Below are 25,544 nucleotides of genomic sequence, written 5' to 3'. Positions count from 1 at the left end.
AAATTTTACAAGCACTCAAAGACCAATAACCTTGGATTTAAAAAAAAGTTCAAGGTCCCATAGACCAAAAGACGTGGATTTTTTAAAGATTTTTTTCAAGGACTTATAGACCAATAAGGGTGGATTTTTAAGGACTTTTTTTCAAGGACCCATAGACTTAAATCCTAGATTATTTAAAAAAAAATTTACAAGCACCCAAAGACCAATAACCTTGGATTTAAAAAAAGTTCAAGGTCCCACAGACCAAACGACGTGGATTTTTTAAAGATTTTTTTCAAGGACCCATAGACCAAATGGCGGGGATTTCTTAAAGAATTTTTTTAAGGACCTTGGAAAAGATTTTTCTAAAAATTGGATTCTTAGTCCTCCCTAAATTTCTGAGTTTCCCTTTAATGAAATACCCCTCCTGAAATATGTTACGATTTCATCTCACCACCCCCCCCTCCCCCCCTAACATTCCCTAAATTGGGCCACGCTGATAACATCAGCTTTTGCCGCTAACTTAGCTACTGTCCATTGTCGCAGTGATTCCAAAATGGAGTACAAAATGGAGAGCGTACATAAGCTGTACTCCAAAAAAAGTATCCTTTTTATCAGCACTAACATTATCGCCGTTCCCATTCTCCTCCCCGCCATCGCCATCGTGGCTGTTATCAAAATTGATCATGATTATCATCATTATTATGCCGTGACATTCTAAACCTCTTGTCCTGGTTATCACAGTCCCATTACCATGGCTGCCGGTTTCAAGCTGCTGCTACTGCTGCTTTGCTCCTGATTATTGTCAGGCAAATGATTTTGGCGCAAATAGAGCAGTAAACTTTTCACAGCACACTATCAGTGGCGTATGTGTGTGTGTGTGCGTGTGTGCACACATGTGTGTCATCTATACACAATGGCAAACACAAATACAATGGCAAATTGCAATGGCTGGCTTTGTGTGTCGACGAGTGTGTGTGAGTGTGTGTGTGTGGGGAGAGAGGATTTGTTTATCTATCTGATTTTCGGTCCATTGGTGTAAACGTTTCTGTTTGCCGAATGCGTGTTGCATGCCAGCATAGAAATGTAGCCATGGCAGCGTTTGCCATTGCTCATGTGGTTGGGGGTTTGTGTCGGTCGGTCGGTCTTTCGGTTGGTGTGTCGTGTTGGATTGTTCACTCGTTTATTCCTTTGTTTGGCTGTTTGTTCGTTCGTTTGTTTGTTTGCAACACACATGCAAATGATTAGATGAAGAGATGAAGCAAATTCCCCACAGGATATTTTCTCAAAACCAGTAAAATGTCATCCACATCCAGCAACAACAACAACATCAGCAGAAAAAAAATAGAAAATGCTCATATGTTTATGTACATAAGCATGCATGCACCACACATGATTGGATACACATACAGATACATTTATTTAGACAATGAAATAGTTGGTATACACTAAACCACTGGATGGGGGGGGGGGATTTGTTTCGCCGATCCACTGAAATAACAAATGAAGTGGAAATTTATTAAAAATTCCATGAAAATTTCCCTGAAAAATGTAATTTGAAAATATCCTCCCAAGGACCTTCAGGGCCATACTCGTGGAGTTTTAAGGACATTTTTCTAGATGTTTTCCTCAAGGACAATAAAGGACTATATTCCTGGAGAAAGCTAGAGATGATAACGTAACTTAGCAACAAACTTGTACCAAATATTTTGTACCAAAGAATGGTGCATACTTTTAGGCGTTTGTCAGATACCGCTGATTTTTTATGACTACAAATTTAAGAGGACTATAAATTCGCTAATTTTAATTTCTGAAAGGTTATTTATAAAGAAGCTTTACTGCAATGGATTTTTCTTTTCCATGACATCCAAACCACCCACCCATCTACCTCCTCCAGCTTCTGATAAGTTTCTAATTGTCTTCTTTCTTTTTTTCAATAAAAAAGGTTCTTCAAAAAATCTTCAAATCTTCAAAAAATCCTGGATTATTAGCCCATGGGTCCTTGAAAAAAAATCATATGAAAAATCCTCGATTATTGGCCCATGGGTACTAGAAAAAATTCTTTAAAAAATTCACACTATTGTTCTATGGGTTTTCAAAAAAATTATTTTAAAAATCGACGCTTATTAGTCCATAGATCCTTGAAAAAAAAATTATTTAAAAAAAATCATGATTTAAGGTCTATTAATAAAATTCTTCAGAAAATCCTTGATTATTGGCCTATAGCATCTGAAAAAAAATTTCCGAAAATCCTTGATTATTGGCCTATAGCATCTGAAAAATTTTTTTTCCGAAAATCCTTGATTATTGGCCTATAGCAGCTGAAAAAAAATCTTCAGAAAAGCCTTTATTTTTGGCCTATGGGTCCTTGAAAAAAATTCTTTAAAAAATCCACGCCTTTTGGTCTATGGGTCCTTGAAAAAAATTCTTTAAAAAATCCACGCCTTTTGGTCTATGGGTCCTTGAAAAAAATTCTTTAAAAAATCCACGCCTTTTGGTCTATGGGTCATTGAAAAAAATTCTTTAAAAACTCAACGTTTATTTGTCTATGGGTCCTTGAAAAAAATTCTTTAAAAAATCCACGCCTTTTGGTCTATGGGTCCTTGAAAAAAATTCTTTAAAAAATCCACGCCTTTTGGTCTATGGGTCATTGAAAAAAATTCTTTAAAAACTCAACGTTTATTTGTCTATGGGTCCTTGAAAAAAATTCTTTAAAAAATCCACGCCTTTTGGTCTATGGGTCCTTGAAAAAAATTATTTAAAAAATACACGCCTTTTGGTCTATGAGTCCTTGAAAAAAATTCTTTAAAAACTCAACGTTTATTTGTCTATGGGTCCTTGAAAAAAAATTCTTTAAAAAATCCACGCCTTTGGGCCAAGGGGTCCTTGAAAACAATTCTTTAAAAAATCTTTGATTATTGGCATATGGGTCCTTAAAAAAATTCCTTAAGAAATCCACGCCTTTTGTTATATGGGTCCTTAAAAAAATTCCTTAAGAAATCCACGACTTTTGTTATATGGGTCCTTGAAAAAAATTCTTTAAAAAATCCACGCCTTTTGGTCTATGGGTCCATGAAAAAAAATCTTTAAAAAATCCACGCCTTTTGGTCTATGGGTCCATGAAAAAAATTCTTTAAAAAATCCACGCCTTTTGGTCTATGGGTCCTTGAACAAAAATTCTTTAAAAAGTCCACGTTTATTGGTCTATGGGTCCTCAAACAAAAATTATTTTAAAAAATCCTTGATTTAAGGTCTATGGGTCATCAAAAAAATTATTTTAAATATCGACGCTTATTGGTCTATAGGTCCTTGAAAAAAATTATTTAAAAAAATCCATGATTTAAGGTCTATGGATCCTTTAACAAATTTCTTCAGAAAATCCTTGATTATTGGCCTATAGCAGCTGAAAAAAATTCTTCAACAAATCCTTGATTATTATCCTATGGGTCCTTAGAAAAAATCTAAAAAATCCTTGCTTATTGGATTATGCTTCCTTCAAAAAATATTTTAAAAAATCCAAGAATTTTGATCTATTGGTTCTTGGAAAAAAATCTTCAGAAAATCCTTGATTACAATTCGTTAAAAAATCCAAGATTTTTGGTCAATGGGTCCTTGAAAAAAAAAATTATATGAAAAATCCTCGATTATTGGCCCATGGGTCCTTGAAAAATGCTTTAAAAATCCACGCTATTGGACTATCTGTCCTTGAAAAAAAATCTTTAAAAAATCCATGCTATTAGTCTATAGGTCCAAAAAAAAAAATCCTTGATTATTGGCCTATGGGTCCTTGGAAACAATTCTTTAAAAAATCCAAGATTTTTGGTCAATGGCTCCTTGAAAAAAAATTTAAAAAATCAGATATTATTGAGCTACGTCTACGATGGTACATACTTTTAGGCGTTATTCAGATACAGCTGCAATTTTATGGATAAAACTTTAAGAGATCTTGCCAATCACGTTTCAATATAATTTTGCTAATTTGAATCTCTGAAAGGTAATTTCTTAAGATTGGATTTTTCTTTTTCATGGCATCCAAATCACCCACCCTCCTACTCCCCCAGCTTCTGATAAGTTTCTAATTTTCGTCTCTCTTTCTTTCAATAACTTTCCCATTGACCTTTTGCGCAAAAAACAAACTCCCATAAAATTATGCATATTTAATCAAGTCTTTCTTCGCTGATGTTTTTTTTTATATTTTTCCTCCTCCTCTCCTTCATTCTTTTCCTCGTGATTTTGATTTAATGCCGAAAATTACTTCAAAGACATTTAACTGTCATTAAAAAGCAAGAAAGAATATTTGCAAAAAAAAAAAAACGAAGCATAACTTTTTCTCATAAAAAGCAAATATTATGGACAATAAAGACAGCTATTGGAGAATACAGACACACATACATATATACGAGCAAAGAGAAGAAACTCAAAAAAACCAAAGATGAAGAAAAGTGTGATGGGGGGAGAGGGTGAGAATCTGAAACAATTATTGGCCTTCTTTTATTCTTTGGTGGAAAATTGCACTTTTCTTTTATTGGCAAACTGACATTAAGCGTGAAATGGCCGGAATACTGAAGAAGGTGGCCAAGTCGTACACACACACACACATGCACATGCATATTAACAGACAATATTTCTTCTTTGAAGGACCATCAAAACGATATTATTTTCTTTGAAAGACGGGGGAGTCACATAATGAGGCTATAAAAATCATTGGTTGTTCGCTTAAAATGAGGAAGGAAAGAAACATTATATTCCTTATTCAAGAGGTCTCAGTCAGGTGTCTTAAATTACAAAGAAAAAAATCAGTGAAAAAATTCTAAAGAAATCCACGAATTTTGCTCTTTGAGTCCTTAATTTTTTTTTTTAGCTTCTGATTAGTAGCCTTCAAAGAATCTGCTTGAGAAATCCAAGATTGTAAGACAATGGGTCCATGAAAAAACAATTCTTTTAAAAAAAAGTCCAGCATTATTGGTCTAAGGCTCATTGAAAACTCCACAAATAAAGATCTATGGGTTCATACTTTAAAAACTTCATAAATATTACCCCTTCGGACCTTGAAAAAAATCTTTGAAAAAGTCCAGGATTTTAGAACTATTGGTCCTTTAAAGAAATTCTTTGAAAAATCAATAATTTTAGGTCCATGGGTCATTGAAAAAATGTAAGATTTTAGGTCATTGAGTCTTTGAAAAAATTTTTTTTTGAAAAATACAGTATTTCAGGTCTATGGGTCCTTGAAAAAAATCTTTGAAAAATCCAGAATTTTAGATCTATGGGTCCTTGAAAAAAATCAAAGATTTTAGGTTATTGGTTCTTTAAAAACCCCAGGATTTTTAAGTCTATGGGTCCTTCATGGAATACTTTAAAAAATCGACGCTATTGGTCTATGGATCCTTGAAAAAATTCTTCAAAAAAATCCTTGATTATTGGCCTATGGGACCTTGAAAAAAATTCTTCAGAAATTCCTTGATAATTGGCCTATGAGTTCTTTAAAAAATTCTTCAAAAAAACCTTGACTGTTGCCCTATGGGTCCTTTAAAAAAATATTTAAAAACCCCCCGATTATTATTCTATGGGTTCTTGAAAAAAAAAATCTTCAAAAAATCCTGGATTATTAGTCTATGGTTCCTTGAAAAAAAAAATCCTTGGAAAATCTTCGATTATTGGCCCATGGTTCCTTGAAAAAAATCATTTGAAAAATCATCGATTATTGGCCCATGGGTCCTTGAAAAACTTTTTTAAAAAATCCACGCTATTGGTCTATGTGTCCTTAAAAAATCGTTAAAAAATCCTAGCTATTGTCCTATGGGTCCTTAAAAAATATTTTAAAAATCCACCCATATTGGTCTTTGGGTCATTAAAAAAAATTATTAAAAAAAACAAAATTTAAAGTCTATGTATCTTTTAGCGAAATTCTTTAGAAATCCATGATTATTGGCCTATAGCAGTTGAAAAAAATTATACAAAAAATCCTTAATTATTGGCCTATGGGTCCTAGGAAAAAATTTCTACAAAATCCTTGATATATAGGTCCTTCAAAAAATATTTTAAAAATCCACGCATTTTGATCTAGAAAATCTTCAGAAAATCCTTGATAATTGGCCTATGGTTCCTTGAAAAAAAATCTTTGAAAAAGTCTTGATTATTACTCTATGGGTCCTTGGAAATAAATCTTCAAAAAACCCATAATTATTGCCCTATGGGTCCTTGAAAAAAATTCGTAAAACATCCTTGAATGTTGTTTTATGGGTCCTTGAAAAAAAACGTTAAAAAATCCACGCTTATTGGTCTATCTTTAAAATCCACGCTTATTGGTCTATGGGTGCTTGGAAAAAATTATTAAAAATATTGGTCTAAGTGTCCTTGAAAAATATTCGATTATTGGTCCATGGGTTCTTGAAAAAATCCACGATTATTGTTCTATGGGTTATTGAAAAAATCTCCGAAAAATCAGGGATTATGATATGAGTCCTTGAATAAAGTCCTTTGAAAAATCTTCGATTATTAACCTTGGGTCCTTGAAAAAAAATCTTTAAAAAATTCACGCCCATTGATATATGGGCCCTTGAAACAAATTCTGTAAAAACCCCTTGATTATTGGCCTATTGGTCCTTGAAAAAAATTCTTCAAAAAAACCTTGAGTTCTTCAAAAAATCCTTGACTATCGGCCTATGGGCACTTTAAAAAAATCTTCAAAATTTCATTGATTACTGGCCAATAAATTCTTGAAAAAATCCTTTAAAAATCGAAGATTTTAGGGCAATGGATACCTGAAAAATCATTGATTATTGGTTTATGGGTCCTTAAAAAAATCTTCCGAAAATCCTTGATTATTGCCATATGGGTCCTTGAAAAAAATTCTTCAATAAATACAAGATTATTGATCTATGGATCCTATGAGTCCTTAAAAAAAGTTTTATGGCAATGGGTTAAATATTATAAAATCAGAGATTATTGAACTATGGGTACTTGAAAAAATTATTTACAAAAAAAATGCTTTGAAAAATGAAGATTACTGGCCTATTGGTCCGTGAAAAATCCTTGCTTATAGGCCTGTGGGTCCTTGAAAAAATTCTTTGTAAAATCCATTCCTATTGGTCAATGGGTCTTTAAAAATAAATCTTAAAAATCAACGCTTATTAGCCTAAGGGTTCTTGAAACAATTTTTTTTTAAAAATCCACGCTTATCCTTGAAAAAATCCAAGTTTTTTGGTCTATGGATCCTTAAAAAAATTCTTTAAAAAAAATTCGATTTATTGGTCCTGATAAATCCTGATCAAGAAACTGACATCCCTTAAAAATTGTTTTAACAAATTTCAATTCTGGCATTTGAGGCCCTTCAGCAATTTTTTTCAATTTCCAAAATATGTTGCATGCTTTTAGGCAATACTTTGAAATTATAAAAAGATATTTAAGAAATTCAGGATTTTAGGTCTATGCATCCTTGAAAAAAAGTCCTTGAAATCTCTTCATGAAAAAATCCTGATCAAGAAACTAAGATTCCTAAGAAATTATTAAAAAAAATCCCAATTCTGGCTATTGAGGCCCTTCTGCAATTATTTTTAATTTCCAAAATATGTTGTATACTTTTAGGCAAAAAACATTGAAATAATACAATAAACCTATTTAGACAAATATCATTTAAATAACAATTAATTTCATTGCAAAAAATCTCAAATATTTACTCAGGCAATAAACCAAATGTTCGAATTTCAATTGAAGAGGCTAACAATGCAGACACACACGCACACATACACACATAAATCCATTGTGTATCACAATGTATGTGACATGGAATTTAGTCTTTAGTTAAAAACTCTGGTTTTTATATTTTCAATATTTTTATTCGAACCAGAGAATCTTTTGTAATGTGGTTGGATCTTTTGTCGATGTGTTTGTGTGTGTTGATATGTCTGTGTAAATATAAGAGTTTATGGCTTGGAAATCTAGTCACAATAGTTGTAAATGTTTTTGTGTGTTTAGCTTTTCATTCTCTCTCTCGCTCTGCACCCCGCAAGGCCTGCTTCCGTATTTGTTGCGCATTGACTTCCTAACCCAAATATTTCTCTGTTCAATAGCCATTTTCTTGAGCTTAGTCTTCCTATTCGGCTTCTTGCTCTCGAAACGTCTTATAGGAAAGAAAAAACAACCTCCCAGCAGTAACAAACAAATAACTTGAAGCTCGAAGTAAAAAAAATAGAAGCAACCACAAATCTCATTGTTATTGGATAGGATGAAGAAACCAGAAGGAAAAAAGCGACGACGACGACAATGACAAAGTCTATGACAATAAGCACCAACGCCAATAAGAAGATGAAGATGATGACGAACAAACAACCAACCACAACGTCTTGACGATAACCTCTTTTCAGCCTGGTGCCTTGGAGAAAAATACAAATTTTTTTTTCATACATTGTTCTGGGATAGTAAAAAGCACAACATCATATCCTGACACACTTAGTTGACTTAGCAGAGGTTCATTGAAAATCTGGGAGACAACACCCTCCTTCTGCCACCCAAGTTACATTCCATTACAATTTCTTCTGGCTAATATTGTCTGTTTTTTTTTTTTAAGACTAAAATGAGAATTTCTTCTGTTGCATTAAGAGGCTTTAACAACAAGACTCCTAAAAGTATGCAATCTATTTTGCAGGAAAATCAAGATATATTAGTTATGAGACATGGTGGCGTATGATTAGTGTCACAAACGTATACGTCCAAGGTAGAAATAAAGATATTTATTTACTCAAAATTAATACGCTCTTGAACAAAATTCGGTCTCTCTGAAACTCCTTTTTCCGAGGTCTTCTCTGAACTATTTTAAATTATTATTTTTTTCTCATAGAGTCTCCTAAAAGTATGCAATACATTTTGCATCAAGAAAAAGATCAAGAAATATTAACTATGAGCCCTTATGGCGTATGATTACTGTCATGGCGTATACGTCCATTGTACCAAGGTACCAAATAAGGTTATTTATTTACTCAGAATTAATGCGCTCTTGAACAAAATTCGGTCTTTCCAAAAATTCTTTTCCGAGGTCTTTTTAAAACTATTTTAAATTTTTGTTTTTTTCTCAAATTGTCTCCTAAAAGTATGGAATGCATTTTGCATGAATATCAAGAAATATCAACTATGAGCCATTTTCACAGTATATACGCCCAGGGTAAAAATAAGGTTATTTAACTACAGGTAATCTGAAAAAATAGTTAAAACCTCCTAGAAAGGGATCCCAGATAAGGAATTGGACAGAAGAAGAAAAATTAAAAATTTAAAATAGTTAAAACCACCTAGAAAGGGACCACAGATAGAGAATTGGACCTTAGATGAATTTCGGTCCAATTCCTTATCTGTGGCCCCTTTCTAGGCGGTTTTAACTATTTTAAATTATTAATTTTTCTCATAAAGACTCCTAAAAGTATGCAACATGTTTTGCGAGAAAATCAAGATATATGAATTATAAACCATGGTTGCGTATACTTAACGGAATAACGTATAGGTCCATGGTTCTAAGGTAGAAATACGGCTGACTACTTACTGGGACTCTGAATTTATATCCTGTAAAAATGGCCTTGGACTCTCTGAGGCTCCTTTCTCAGAGGTCCTTTTTTAAGATTTTCAAATTATACCATTTCCCCGTCTTTTTTGATAAATTTTTATAGGCATCCTTTAATTTTTCTCTTCTTTTTTTACTTGCAGATCGATATATCCTGTCGCCAGACAAAGCAAACGGTCAGTTCAATATTGACCCGCACCAATTTCGTTACGCTCAAATATGTGACAGACAATTGGGGTACGGATACGAATGGTTTCAAATTGGTCATAACATCGGTAAAGGATCCAAGTAAGTATTTCGTAGAAATTTATGTGGGGAGTTCCGTTGCTCAAAATCTTGAAAATTGAAAGGCAATAACAAATACAGCAAAAATTCCGCAAAAGAAAAAAATCGATTTATAGAGCCCTACCTTGAAGGCATCGGAATAGATTACCCTAAAGATTCATTTAAGCAGTTACAATACACAAAATGTTCAAAATTTAAAAACAACAGCAACTACAACAAACACATTTTTATTATTTTACCACTTCATTTATTTTCCATCATAAAAAAATCCGACGTTATTATTTACTACGTTATATATAAAAGAAAATTGTTTGCACATTCTATCAGGTTATAAAAACGACAAGGAAAGAAGTCTATTTGTAGAAATTTATCTTGAAAAAATATATAAATTTTTATTTTCATTTAGCCAAAAAAAGGATGAATATGAAAGAAAATCATTTTTCCTTTTCAATGGCGAAGTAAAAAGTCGATTTAAAGAGCCCTATCTTGACGACTTTGACTTAGGTTGCTCTATCATTGAAAATTAAAAAATTGATTTACAGAACCCTATCTTGACGACTTTGACTTAGGTTGCCCTATCATTTAATTTAACTTCCCTCTTCAACACAAACGTACGACAAATGTCATACTATTTTAATGTTTCATTGATAATATATTTCAAATAATAATTTATTTATGTAACATCTAAAATAGGGATAAGAAAATCTAAGGAAATATTATTTTTGTAGAGTCTTTTACAAAACCTTGAAAAATATTCTTTGAACATCCACAAATACCCTTAGAATTTTAAACCATTTGAATGAGTTCTGAAACAGCGGTGAAAACCTAAGGACGCCGGTTTGAATCTCCGCGTCAGCAAACAAAACAATAGAAAAATAAAAAGAGTTTGCAGACGAACATGCACGTCTTTAAAAAGTCCTAGTTTTTACATGAGGATGTTTAAAAATCCTTGAAAAATAGTTCTTAAAAAATCCACAATTTTTGTTCAGGGAGTCCCTTAAAATATTTCTTAAAGATATTTTGAAAAATATTTAAAATTCCCTGAGAATTATTCTTTAAAATTCCTTCCAAATATTCTTTAAAATTCCATGAATTTTGGCCTTGAAACCTTAAAATCCTAGAAAAGATATTCTTTCAGACTTATTAAACATTATTATCTAAAAAAATTGCCCTAAGAGTCCTTAAAAATTTTTTTTGAGGTCCTTGAAGTTTATTCATTAAAGAAACCACTTTTTTCCTAAAGTTTCATTAAAAAGTCTTTAAAAATATTTTTTGAAAATTTAAGGGTTTAGGGCTTGAAAGTCTTTTAGAAAAAATCTTTGAAATTTGACGTCCTTGGGCTAAAAATCCTTTAAAAACATTCCTTAGAAAAGTAATGTCCTTGGGCTAAAAATCCTTTAAAAACATTCCTTAGAAAATTCACGTCCCTTGGGCTAAATATCTTTAAAAATATTCTTTAATAAATCCAATTCACAAATCCTCGGAAAAAATTCTTTAAAAAATTAAGGTATCTTGGGCCTCAAATCCTCGGAAAATATTCTTTAAAAAATCAAGGTATATTGGGCCTCAAATCCTCGGAAAATATTCGTTAAAAAATCAAGGTATATTGGACCTCAAATCCTCGGAAAAAAATTCTTTAAAAAATCCACGTATCAAATCCTCGAAAAAAAATCTCTAAAAAACCCACGTCTCAAATCCTCGGAAAAACAGCTTTAAAAAATCCACGTCTCAAATCCTCCGAAAAAATTCTTTAAAAAATCCACGTCTCATATCCTCGGAAAATAATTTTTAAAAAATACACGTCTCAAATCCTCGGAAAAATTCTTTAAAAAATCCACGTCTCAAATCCTCGGAAAATATTCTTTACAAAATCCACGCCTTTCGTCTTTAAAATCCTTCTTTAAAAAGTCCATGTTCAAGGCACTTTAAGTTCTTCAAAGATACTCTTTGAAAAATCATTTTCTTTTGCTTCAAAAGTCGTTATAAAATATTCTTTAAAAAGTCCATGTCCATGGCATTTTAAGCCCTTGAAAAATATCCTTTGAAAAATCAATGTTTTTTGGTCTAAAAATCCGTAAAAAATGTTTTTTTTTAATCCACGACTTTTTTAATCTGAAAGCCCTTAGAAAATATTCTATAAAATTCCAAACATTGGCTCGAATGTCCTTAAAAAAATTTCTTTACAAACACAGAGGCTTTACAAACCCAGATCCTTCTTTAAAAAAAATTTGTCCAAGGCACTTCAAGTATTCCGAAAATACTTTTTTGAAAAATCAATGTATTTTGCTTCGAATGTGCTTTAAAAAGATTCTCTTAAAAATACACGTCCAAGGCTTTTTAAGTCCTTGAAAAATCTATGTTATTTGGTCTAAAAGTCCTTAAAAATGTTTCTTTTTTAATCCACGTATCTTTTAATCTGAAAATCCTTAGAAAATATTTTATAAAAATCCAAGTTTTTTAGTTCGAACGTCCTTAAAAAAATTACTTTATAAAACCAATCCTACGAAATTCTTTTTTAAAAAATCTTTGTCCAAGGCGCTTCAAATCATTCGAAATTACTCTTTGAAAAATCAATTTCTTTTGCTCCGAAAGTCCTTAAAATACACGTTCAAGGCATTTTAAGTTCTTGAAAAATATCCTTTGAAAAATCAATGTTTTTCGGTCTGAAAGTCCTTCAAAAGGTTTTTTTAATCCACGTTCCATTTGGTCTGAAAGTCCTTAGAAAATATTCTATTCATTTCCACGTCTTTTTATAAAAGTAGATCCTTTAAAGTCCTTCTTTAAAAAATCTTTGTCCAAGGCGCGTCGAGTCCTTTGAAAATATTCTATAAAAATCCACGTCTCTTTACTTCAAAACCTTAGAATATGTTTTAAAAATATTCACGACTAGTCCTTCCAAAATTTTATTAAAAAAAAACCCTCAACAAAACCCTTGAAATATGTCCCTTAAAAAATCCGCAATCAAGTCTTCAAAAATATTTCCATATAAAATACTTGTTATAATTCGTTTTTCTGAAAAACAAATCCCGTCTCCCTCTCTCTGCCTGCGACCCCCCATGACGTATGCTGACTGTCATAATATATACGCCACACAATGATGGACTCGAGACTATTATTTAAACTTGAAAGCAACAACATCCAATTACCATTTTTCTTGGGTTTTTTGTTTTTTCTTTTTTCTTTTATTTATGACCTTCCACATTTTCACATTATCAATTTGCCGGGATAGCTACGAAAAGAAACAAGAAACAAAGAAAATAAGAAACAACGAGCCCCAAAACGGAAATAACACATTCTTAACACTTTTCAACAATCGTGCTATCTTATAAATTTATAATCATGGCGGGTTATACAAATGATTGTTGTTGTTCGTGTTGTTGTTGTTGTTTTTGCTGTTGTCTTTGGTGAATTATTGCTAACCGAAAAAAGGATAGGAAAAAATAAAAAAACGAAACATGAAAGCAAGCAATATATTCTCTGATGCCTTCTCTTCTTCTCTGCTGCTTCTAATTCATTTAACTTAACATTTGTTTTATTACATGTTTCCCTTTTCTCACCCACTCTCTCACACTTTATTCTCCTCTCTCTCTCCCTCTCTTTACAGAGCATACATGCAAAGATTTCACCTGTGAATCAAATGGTTTTTGCATAAATCCTGATCTACTGTGCGATGGCATTAATCATTGCAGCGATAACTCCGATGAATCGGTGCATAATTTATGCCAAAGTAAGTACCTCCATGGCTTCATTTATCCCCCCAAACACACAAACACATAGCTATGTGCGAGTAAGTATATTATATGGCCATACATCATGGATAACGGAGCGCCATTTCTTTTGGTTTCATTTGTTTTTGGCGGGCATTTTTTTTTTTTGCGAAATTTATTTCCCCCTGTATCCGTTGGTGTGATTTGTTGAAGATGGCAAAGAAGTTGATAACAGACAAGTGATTTTGCCTGCTGGCCACTGTGGCGCTATGCGGAGGTGGTCGGTGTGTGCTCATTTCTAATAGCTGCTGATTATAAACCATGCAGGTGTATGTTTTAGGCCAGTAATTTAGTTGGTAATAGTCCTAGTAATGACCTGCTGACTACTGCCATGGTGTGATGACGCCGCCAAAGACAATTCATGCCAGCCGATATCAATAATAATAGCCATAGTTACGATTTATGACTCGGTAATTTAAATGTGTTGGTTGGTAATCTTATTATATGGTTGATAAATGTGCGGTATACCTCGGGTACACTAAGAAAAATTTAATAATTTTTTTCAATGCTAAAATGTTTAGGGGATTAGTTTTTTTACTGAAAAAAATCATCGAAGATAAGGAAAATGTCATTGACGATTACTTTTCTACCGGAACTGTCATTGATAATGATTTTTCGTATGGAAAATGTTATCGACGATGACATTTCGTATAGAAAATGTCATCGATGAGAACATTTATTATAGAAAATTGTTATCGACGATAACATTTCGTTTCGAAAATGTTATCGATGATGACATTTCGTATAGAAAATATTATCGACGATGACACTTCGTAAAGAAAATGTTATCGACGATGACAATTCGTATAGAAAATGTTATCGACGATGACTTTTCCTATAGAAAATGTCATCGACGATGACTTTTTCTATAGATAATGTCATCGACGATGACTTTTTCTATAGATAATGTCATCGACGGTGACTTTTCCTATAGAAAATTGTCATCGTCGATAACATTTTCTTTACGTATAGAAAATGTCATCGACGATGACATTAGTTATAGAAAATGTTATCGACATTTCGTATAGAAAATCTTATCGACGATGACATTTCGTATAGATAATGTTATCGACGATGGCATTTCGTATAGAATATGTTATCGACGATGCCATTTCGTATAGAAAATGTTATCGACGATGACATTTCGTATAGAAAATGTTATCGACGATGACATTTCGTATAAAAAATGTTATCCGCGATGACATTTCGTATAGAAAATGTCATCGACGATGACTTTTCCTATAGAAAATGTCATCGACGATGATTTTTCCAATAGAAAATGTCATCGACGATGACTTTTCCAATAGAAAATGTCATCGACGATGACTTTTCCAATAGAAAATGTCATCGACGATGACTTTTCCAATAGAAAATGTCATCGAAGATGACTTTTCCAATAGAAAATGTCATCGACGATGACTTTTCCAATAGAAAATTTCATCGACGATGACTTTTCCAATAGAAAATTTCATCGACGATGACTTTTCCAATAGAAAATGTCATCGACGATGACTTTTCCAATAGAAAATGTCATCGACGATGACTTTTCCTATAGAAAATGTCATCGACAATGACTTTTCTTATCATCGGTAATTACATTTTATAAAGAATGTCATCGATAATGACATTTATTATAGAAAATGTCACTGATGATGATTTTTTTATGATGAACAAAAATCGATCTAAAAATCCCTACCTTGAATAATTTGATTTAGTTTGCTCTATTATTTGCCATTGCTTCTCTCTTGGACACAAACGTACGACATTTATTTACTTTCTCCCCCGTTCTTATGAAATCAAATGTGAGAAACTTGAAACTTTTGTCAAGTGCATTGACATTGTTAAAATTAATATAAAATAAAAATAGATTTTAGTTCATCAGATTAAAAATCCTACGAAGAAAAAAGACGATCTAAAAATCTCTACCTAGAATAATTTGATTTAGTTTGCCCTATCATTTGGCATTACTTCCCCCTTAAACACAAACCTACGACAAATGTCACAATATTTTAATGTCAAATTGCTCATATATAAATGTTATTTTATTTACTTCCTCCCCCTGTCCCTTAAGCGCATTAAACATGAGGAATTCGAAACTATCATTCACATAAACTCATTTTCAAGTGCATTGACATTATTAACCAACTAAGTGAATTAAAATACTACATGCAATTTCATAAGTAATTCTGCGGGTATATAAGTGTGTGTGTGTATGTGTATTTATATTAATTTACTTTTTCAATTGCTCACATTCTGCTATCTCATTTAAGTGCGAAAAAAATGTCGTTCCATTTCACTGGATTATGAACATAAAACTACAAATACACACACACATGCGTGCATACATACATATGTATTTATGTACTTTTGTTGTAGTGTAGAGTACATATATCTGATTTCACTTTTTATTTCCTTTTTGTACACAATTTAAATGTTTTGTGTGCATTTTTGATTGCTGCTTATCTCCAGCTTTTTTTATAGTTTTTATCACAATTTTGTGAATGTTCTGTGTTTTTTTTTTTATCAGACATTGTCATCACCAGCAGCATGCAACCGTATTACCGTGTAATCGCAATTGACACAGCTATTATCGGTGGGGATTTTTTTCTCTCTGTGTCTCTCTCCTACACTCGTATTTTTTGTGTATATTTTATTAAATGAAGTGTACACACATAAATGCTTTATTAATTGCAAAATTTATATGGATAATTATGTGGGAATTGTCTTTCAAAAGAGTTAAGTGTTTCTTTTTTATTCACTTGAAAAACAACAGAAAAACTTGCAATATTTGCTGGAAATTTAAAAAGCTCCCAGATTTGATTAAAATAATAGTAGAAGAATACAGGATTGGGAAAATTGATATGTCAAAATTTTAAATTTTTTTGTTTTTTTTTTTAAGGTAGATTTTTATATGTTTTCTTATACGGCGCCAATCGGAGGGTGATATGACATACATTTTTCAACAATTTTTACAAATGTTGTTGCAAAATGGTCTGGCTTTATCCCTTTATTGTTGTTTTTATAAGAACAACGTTTGTTTGTTAGTGGAGAACGATGGTAATGTTTACCAGGGGCTAAAGCAGGGAATACCTAGGTTTCGGAAAGAGCCACCAATCCTCATCAGTTCCCTTGTTTTTGTCTGGGATATTCTCCCCAGAAGTTATTTTAAAAATAACTTCTATGACAAAAACATTTTTTTACCCAAGTGACGAGATCGTAAGCTCAATAGAAGAGGAACCAAAGAATTAAATAAAACTAAAATTCTCTTGGAAAGCCTTCTAAATCTTACAACCGCACTTATAAACATTTACATCTTTCTCCACTTGTTATGCTTTCGTTCAGCCTGAACGAAGTAGCATAACCATGTAAGTTGGTTTTGTCTGTTACAACAAAAACCCCTTCGTCGACCGTGCCTTGTCTATTAATAGAACAGTGTGGCTTGTTTGTTCGGGATACCGTAGTATTTTGTTGTTGCAAAATGGTCTGGCTTTATCCCTTTATTGTTGTTTTTATAAGAACAACGTTTGTTTATTAGTGGAGAACGATGGTAATGTTTACCAGGGGGTAAGGCAGGGAATACCTATGCAAATATTCCTTCTTGTAGATTAAATTCCTCAGTGTGGCAACACTTCACTCCGATACCTTATAGTATGTTCACAATGCACAAAATTCAGTGGAAAATAAAAAAGGTTAAGAGATAGCAGCACTGCATGGCAGAAGAATATAGGTAGTCGCATCGACACAGCTGCTGGGACAACGGACTGTCAAACAAATTTTGGGATTGCAAAATTTTGAATGAAAAAATATGGATATTTGTAAAAATGATTGAAAAATTCATATCATAACAACCTCCAATTGACGTCGCATAAAAAACATTTAAAAATCTGCTTTAAAAAAATTAAAAATTTTGACATATCATTGTTCCCAAGCATTGATGCATCTACCTGTATTAATGTCAAATTAGAAGTGAAAATGATGGTGAGATTCGATCCCGACACTAACATCCCTTTATGATATGCCACTAAATATGCCATGTCATGATGCCATGCTGCTTATGTATCATCGCCTTAAACTTGCAATGCTTGCTGAGAATTAGAAATACTATCCCAGGCTTTAATTACAGGGTGTGATAAAAAAAACTGCAACAAAGTAAAACGCCATAATTTTTACATTTTTTTTTTAAATTGGTGCTGAGTCCCGTTGGAATGTCCAAGGTCTGCGGCCTGTTTGCTGGAAAACGAATGTTTTCTCATCGGATAAAACCACATTTTGTACGCTTGTAGACAATACAATGAGCTGTCAGCTGTCGGACATGACAATAGTCTGAAGTTGGTTGCAGTTTTTTTTTATCTCACCCTGTATATTAAATTAATATCCGTTTAGGGACATACATTTTGTAGCCCCACAGTATTTTATTTTAATAAAATGAAGGTTCTCTTTTTCATTTATAGAGCGTTTTATATGAAAAGTGGAAAATGTTCTCAAATTTAACTTTAAATGCAAATATGTTAATTTTTTTGCGCAAATGCGTTCCGCTGTACCCCATGTGACATTAAGCTCCAACTCTCCTCTCGTAAAACTTATACATTTTGTAGCTCCTCCGTATTTTATTTCAATATAATGGAGGTTATATTTTTCATTTATAGGGCGTTTTATATGAAATGTGTGTCAAAATTAACTTTAAATGCAAGTATGTCAAATTATTCTTCAAATGCGTTCCACTGTACCCCCATGTTATATTAAATTCCAACTCTCCACTTGTAAAACTTATAGTACGGTTACAATTTACTTAATTCAATGGACTCAAATTTCCAATAATGAAGGTTAACCCAACCAAAAGCTCGTATGTAAACATGCTATTAAAGAAATACAAAAAAAAACATATGTAAGCGTGTGATGGCACGAATTATAAGTCATATGTAAAATTCCAATTTTGACATACACACGGAAATTCACATGGGTAATAAAAGTGACAGCACATATGTAAAACCCATATTGTCTAATAGTAGCTTAATTTATTTAACTTTAAATGCAAATATGTCAAATTATTATCCAAATGCGTTCCGCTAAAGGAAAGGCTGCCATTTTTCTAGGGTATTATGGATCACTAAGGAACGAACTTGTTCACATTTTTCAGATCTGCTTTAAACGGCCATGAGCTGACTTGGGGAAGACCTAAAAGGGTTCTCACTCTCAATACCTACATTTATTCTAAAACTTCCAACGCTTAGGTTTTTACAGGTGTAAAAAAGTATTCCAATATTTTTTTCTCAAATAAATGAGCATTTTCAACAAAGTAGTGTCCATGCCACAACCGTACCTCATAAAATAAAAACAATTTATACACATCGAAGTGAAAAAAACCCCAGCATGATATCTGATAACAAATGTTACATTATGAACTTCCATGAAATACCGGAGTTCGTTAAACCATTCAACCAAACAACCGAGAGACCGAGCAACTGTCACATCAACATTTAAATGGCAAAAAAACAACAGAACTGCTCCTCATTTCAGCCATAGTTATATTAATCAAATGTAATATTTTAAATAATATTTTCTCTCCTCTCTCTCTCTCCCTCTCTCTCTGTCGCTAGATGAAACCACCAGCACTGTATTTGGCATGGATATGACATGGATTGTAATGATTGTGGTTAGTATCCTGCTGATAATAAGTGCAGCCATTGTGGGCATAACCATATGTGTATGTCGGAGACAGGAGGATGGCAATAATCAACACACAACGGCCATGCAATGTAAGTGAGAAGGAACAAAACAAAAAACACAATTTATCAGAAGGAGCAGATAATTTTACAATTTATTTTTTTTTTTCCAGTACACCATACGGCCGAAACGAATGGCTCCTCGAAACACCTGCATTACACACACGGCGTTGGCGGCGGCGGCGGCGGTACACTTAGCCGCGAACACACCCAACTACCGCCAACGTCGGGAAACTGGCATCACCCTGCGGGACCATACGGGTACCTCCGCACGCAACTCAACTACTTGAAGATGGCCACCAAAGTCCGTCCCATCTGGTGCTTGGCAAATTTCGTCAATTAGGTCAAGATCTCTCAGCGACTTCAGCTAACAACTTGGGCATGTCCCAGACAAACATAGCCATCAATAATGTGGCAAATCCCGCCAATGCGGTGGGTGCTGCCCAAAAGGATGAATGGTTTGTCTGAAAGATGCGTAAAATAGATTTACACCCACACACACTCATACATAAATCTTGTGTGTGTATGTGTGCGTGTATGTCTGTCTATTGTTTAGCCACGGAGATTTGAGATTTCTTTGATTGTTAACAAAACAAATATAAGAATGAAACAACTGTAAACAAAATAATTTATAACCTAAATTGAAGAAACCAATAACTAAATTGAAGCGAAACAAATTTGCACAGCATTAAATGAAGTAAGTTTGAGGAATATCTATAGTAATAATAGCAAATATATTAAAATTTATAGGGATTTCCCAAAAATAGAACAGGCCAATGTAAACGCATTTTAATTAGGTCGCACTGATATGGCCAAAAGAAAGTAGTAAAACAGCTGATTGAGTTTCATATTAATAGTAACTTAAATTTAAATGTGTGGCAGGTGTCAATAATATTATTTTAGTATTGTAAACATGGTAGAAGAATACAGGTAGACGCAAAAGATATTATACTCTATGGATGATTTATTCCGCAAATGTTTTTTTTTTCACACAACAAACAAACAATACTTTTGATGAAATTAAAATTTTTCGATGAAAATAGGGCTCGCTGTGATCGACAAAGTACACATGTACTTTACTCATGAATTTCACAACTAATATGTCGTCCATGTGTCACACGATGTGTGTAACTTCTACATATGGAAAATATGACACTACATATGTAAACAAGTAAAAAAGCTGTAAGTTCGGCCGGGCCGATATTTGAATACCCTCCACCATTTGGAACGATTTTGGCAATTGAAAAAAAATCCGTGGGCCTGCATAGGCTACTTTTGTCATAAGCCATTACAATATTCAAATGCGAAACTTGAAAAAAAATTATCAAAATACCGAATATAGGGGCTATAGGAAGACGTGGACCTGTACAGACACTTTTCTGTCTTAGGCTGTAGTATTCATTACGAACTTCAAATACCAATTTTGAAACCATTACGGTAAATAACGTAGCTAAAATCATTGAAATACCGACTATCGGGAGGTACCGTTATATGGAGGCTATACGAAGACATGGACCTGTACAGACACTTTTCTGTCTTAGGCTGTAGTACCCATTTAGAACTTCAAATACCAAATTTGAAACCATTCCGGTAAATAATGTCGCTAAAACCATCAAAATACCGAATATCGGGAGGTACCGTTATATGGGGGCTATACGAAGACGTGGACCTGCACAGACAATTTTCTGTCATATGCTTTGGTATGCGTTACGAACTTCTAATATCGAATGTGAAATCACTCCGGTGAATAATGTCGCTAAAATCATCAAAATACCGAATATCGGGGGTACTGTTATATGGGGGCTATATGAAGACGTGGACCAGCACAGACAATTTTTTGTCGTAGGCTGTAGTACCCATTACGAACTTCAAATACCAAATTTGAAACCATTGCGGTGATTATTGTCGCTTAAATCACCAAAATACTGGAAAAAGGGAGGTACCTTTATATGGGGGCTATAAAAAAGGTGGACCTACATGGCCTATTTTCAATACCAAAAGTCCTGCAGACATAATATACATTTGAGTAAAATTCTATCGACCTACTTCATTTCGTTCGGAAGCTAGAAGTGATTTCCCCAGACGGACAGACTAAATTGACATAGAATTTTATGCTGATCAAGAATATATATACTTTATGGGGTCTAAAATGTATATTTCGAAGTATTACAAACTGAATGACAAACTTAATATACCCTCCATACTATGGTGGAGGGTATAAAAACATATCATCTGATGAAATCTTATGAGAGTGTCAAAAAAGCTGATTGCATATAATACTAGGAATTCCTTAAATCAAAGCGTGTGTCAGTTGTCAATTATATTCTCGACTTATTTTTGAAAAAGAAAAACATTAAAAAAAACTTGACATATCAATGTGCCTGTGGTAGAAGAATACAGGTAGATGCATTAACGCTGGAAACTTTGATATGTCAAAATATTTTTTTTTTTTTCAATGTATGTTACATGTTGTCTTATTCGTCCTAAATCAGAGGTTATTATAATTTGCGTTCTTTGGCAAATTCTACAAATTTGAATAATTTTTCATTCAAAAGTGTCAATTCAAAAATTGGTTTGACAATTCATTGTCCCATCAGCTGTGTCGATGAGTCTACCTGTATTTTTCTACCATCGATTGTATCTAATACTGGATACTTTTTAAATGAAAGCGTGTGTCACTTGTCAATAATATTCTCTTGGCAGTTTAAATTTAAAATGACTGGCTTCATTGGCTACTATTTGTCGAAATTTTAATAGACTTTTTTATGAAGAATAAATGCGTTTCGAAAGGAAGGAAGTTCGTATATTAGTTGTTAAAATAAGAAAATTTTTCGGTAATATTTAAAAGTATTTCCAATAATTTAAGCCATTTTTTTAAATCTCTCTTAAATTTTAAAAACTTTTTACTAATGCTTTTCCTTCTTTGGTGTCTCTTTCTTTCCAGGACTGTTAATAAAAACCAAAAAAATAATAACTTTTTGAAATCAACATCAATTATTAATTATTAATGGAAAAAAAATATATAACACAAATTATATATTTTTTTTTGGTGGACATCACCACGCAGGGTGTATGTAATAAGAGATTTTTTGTACCCAAATCTCTTACAACTAAAAATTCAATTCAACAAGAACAACAAAATGAGATTAAGAACAACAACAACAACTTAAAAAACGACAAACCCATAACAAACCAAGGAATATGGAAAACCCAACTAAAATAAATTTTCAAATTGAGGGAAATTTTGAAGGAAATTAAACAAAAAAGAAAAATCTATCAGAAATTCTGTAAATAATTTATAAATATTTTTTGTTTTTAATTTTAATTAAAATTAATGAAGAAAATCTAAAAAAAGAAACAAAAACTGCAATAAACTCAAAAATATGATTTAAATTTGTTGTCTGAAAGTGATGCAATTCATGACATGTGTCAAAATCATTGAATATATATTCGATAAAACTTTTCCATGTAAACTTGAACACAGGTCGGGGCATAGTTCCAAAAGTCTAAGGGTGAGAAGACATAAAACTCTTTTTTGACTGGCTTAAGTCAAAAATGACAAGATTTCCCAAAAAAAAAAAATGTTAATGCAACATAAGCTATGTTTACATTAATGTCATTTATACATTTCGCTTCAAATTAATCGTGTTTATAATGGTGAAAATACATAAAACGCTTTTTTGACTGGCTTAAGCCATCAGCTGGATTCTTTGGAAAATAAAAAAAGAGGAATATGCCCAGAATCGATCTAAGTCAACCTAAAACTCTTTTGTTCCTCTACAAAGAAACCAGCTAATGACTTAAGTCAGTCAAAAAAGCGTTTTATGCATTCTCACCTTAATCCTTTATCATCACGATTAATGTGAAGCGAAATGTATGAAAGCTCATGTCAAATACATAATAATATTTCAGTTATGGCACTAAATGAGTTTAATGTAAACATAGTCTTACAGTGCGTTTATATATATAAGGATTAACCCACTGGATTTGGATTTAAATTGTCATTTCCATTACTTTTACTTCAAATAAAGTAGGTTAACCCTACAAAAAGTTCTAACGTAAACATGGCATTATGCTATGTTTACATCAGACTTTTTTTTAAAAGACTTGTTATTTTTAAATAACTTTTAATTAAAATTCCTGTGGTGGGGAGTTTTACCAGTATCTTTGGAATATACCCTTGACTGTGAAGAATTTAAAAAACGTCAAGTAAAATATTCCAGCATCTGACATAAGGTGAAACCACAAGTCGTGTATGTATAAAAACGTCAATAACTTTAAATGCAAATATGTCAAAAATTTAAAACCCATGACGTAAGTAATTAAAATTCCACCAGCTTTTCAAAATCAGTCTAAATGTCGAACTTTTGTTTAAAAATGCTTTTCATTTTTGATTTAAATCAAAATGATATATTTTGTCAGTTAGTCAGCTGATCAGCTGATGTTACAAATGAAGAAGCATCAAGGGATCTGGCCATGGCGGAAGTAATAAAAGTTCCACCAGCTTCTCAAAATCAGATTAAATGTCAAAAATTTTGTTTAAATGCTTTTCATTTTTGAATTAAATCAGAATGATATATTTTGACAGTTGGTCAGCTGATGTTATAAATGAAGAAGCATCTAGGAATCTGTCCTAAGACGTACACACATAACAAGTGATTAAAGTTAATAAACTTGCCAAATCATGGAAGAAGAATACAGGTGGATGTAGCAACCCTTGGGAAAATTGATATGTCAAAAATGTTAAAATGTTTTTTTTTTTTTCAGAAATAAATAGATTTTTTATGTTTTCTTATACGATGCCGATCAGAGGTTTTTATGACATGCATTTTTTTTAACAATTTTTACAAATTTCAAAGTTTTTTTCATTAAAAAATGTCAAATCCAAAATGGGTTTGACAGTTCAATGACCCAGCAGCTGTGTCGATGCGACTACCTGTATTCTTCTACCACGTGCCAAATGTAAGGTGAAAGTACGTACGTTTACACTTATTAAATAGAGTGGATTTCAAATGTCAATTCCATTGCGTACACGTCAAATGAAATCGGCTCTTAAATCCAGTGGTTTTCAATTGGCGCAATGGAATTGACAGTTGAAATCCATTCGATTTATTAAATGTAAACGTACTTTTACATTACGTTTGGCACATGGCAGAAGAATAAAGGTAGTCGCCTCGACATAGCTGCTGGGACAATGAGCTGTCAAACATATTTTGGAATTGACAAATTTGAATGAAAAATTAATCAAATTTTCTAAAACTGTTGAAAAATTCATTTCATAACAACCTCCGATTAGCGTCATATAAGAAAACATATAAATTTAATTATTTTTGAAAAAAAAAAATGACATATCAATCAATTTAATAGGTGTCAACCTACTTTAAGTCAAATAATAATTTTCTGTATTTGAGACTCGATTTCACTTGACATATGTGCATTGACAGTTGAAATCCTCTCGATGTAGTAAATGTAAACATACTTTAACCTACATTTAGCCAATTTAATAACTTTAAATGCAAATATGTTAATTTTTAAATATTTTAGATCTCAACCTACTTTAAGTCAAATAAAATTTATGAGTCGATTTCACTTGACATATGTGCATTGACAGTTGAAATCCTCTCGATGTAGTAAATGTAAACATACTTTAACCTACATTTAGCCAATTTAATAACTTCAAATGCAAATATGTTAATTTTTAAATAATTTAGATCTCAACCTACTTTAAGTCAAATAAAATTTTCTGTGTTTTAGAGTCGATTTCACTTGACAATGGGCATTGACAGTTGAAATCCTCTCGATGTAGTAAGTGTAAACGTACTTTTACTTACATTTGGCAAATTTAATAACTTTAAATGCAAATATGTTAAAATTTTCAATAATTTTGGCAACAGGCGAAATGTTTCGTATCACTTTCAAATAAACGTTATTACGATTTTCAAAATCTGAAAAATAGAAACCAATTTGAAACCATATTAATTATTATAGAATAAAAATTATTAGATTTTTTATTTTAAATGTATTTATTTGTTTTTTAAATTTTCAATTTAGCAAAGAAACCAATTAGAAAATGTTAAATTTAACTTAAACAGAAATTCAAAATTAATCTTAAATATTTTTTTAATTTTTTGTAAAAAAAAAGAATTGCTGCTAAACCATTTAGTTTGTAGTTTCTAAAAAATATATAAACAAAAATACAAAACCTCTGTTTCTGAACTCCATAGATTCCCAACTGCAAATATG

General features: G+C 32.2%; 1 protein-coding gene across 2 annotated transcripts in view; it reads left to right on the top strand.

Moving 5' to 3' along the window:
* Nucleotides 1-22,705, top strand: part of LOC101895950 (uncharacterized) — a 180,602-nt gene extending 157,897 nt beyond the window's left edge. For both annotated transcript variants that reach the window (XM_059124124.1, XM_059124123.1), the window contains exons 4-8: nt 9,670-9,814; nt 13,416-13,538; nt 19,176-19,334; nt 19,415-19,998; nt 22,246-22,705. In XM_059124124.1, coding sequence (XP_058980107.1) covers nt 9,670-9,814; nt 13,416-13,538; nt 19,176-19,334; nt 19,415-19,644 — 657 coding nt within the window. In that variant the 3' untranslated portion in view covers nt 19,645-19,998; nt 22,246-22,705. The remainder of the gene's footprint in view (nt 1-9,669; nt 9,815-13,415; nt 13,539-19,175; nt 19,335-19,414; nt 19,999-22,245) is intronic.
* The last annotated feature ends 2,839 nt before the right edge of the window (nt 22,706-25,544 follow it).

Source organism: Musca domestica, unplaced genomic scaffold (genome assembly GCF_030504385.1).
Source record: "Musca domestica strain aabys unplaced genomic scaffold, Musca_domestica.polishedcontigs.V.1.1 27, whole genome shotgun sequence".
In the NCBI taxonomy this organism is placed as follows: Eukaryota; Metazoa; Arthropoda; class Insecta; order Diptera; family Muscidae; genus Musca; species Musca domestica.
This window is presented reverse-complemented; position numbering and strand designations above follow the sequence as displayed.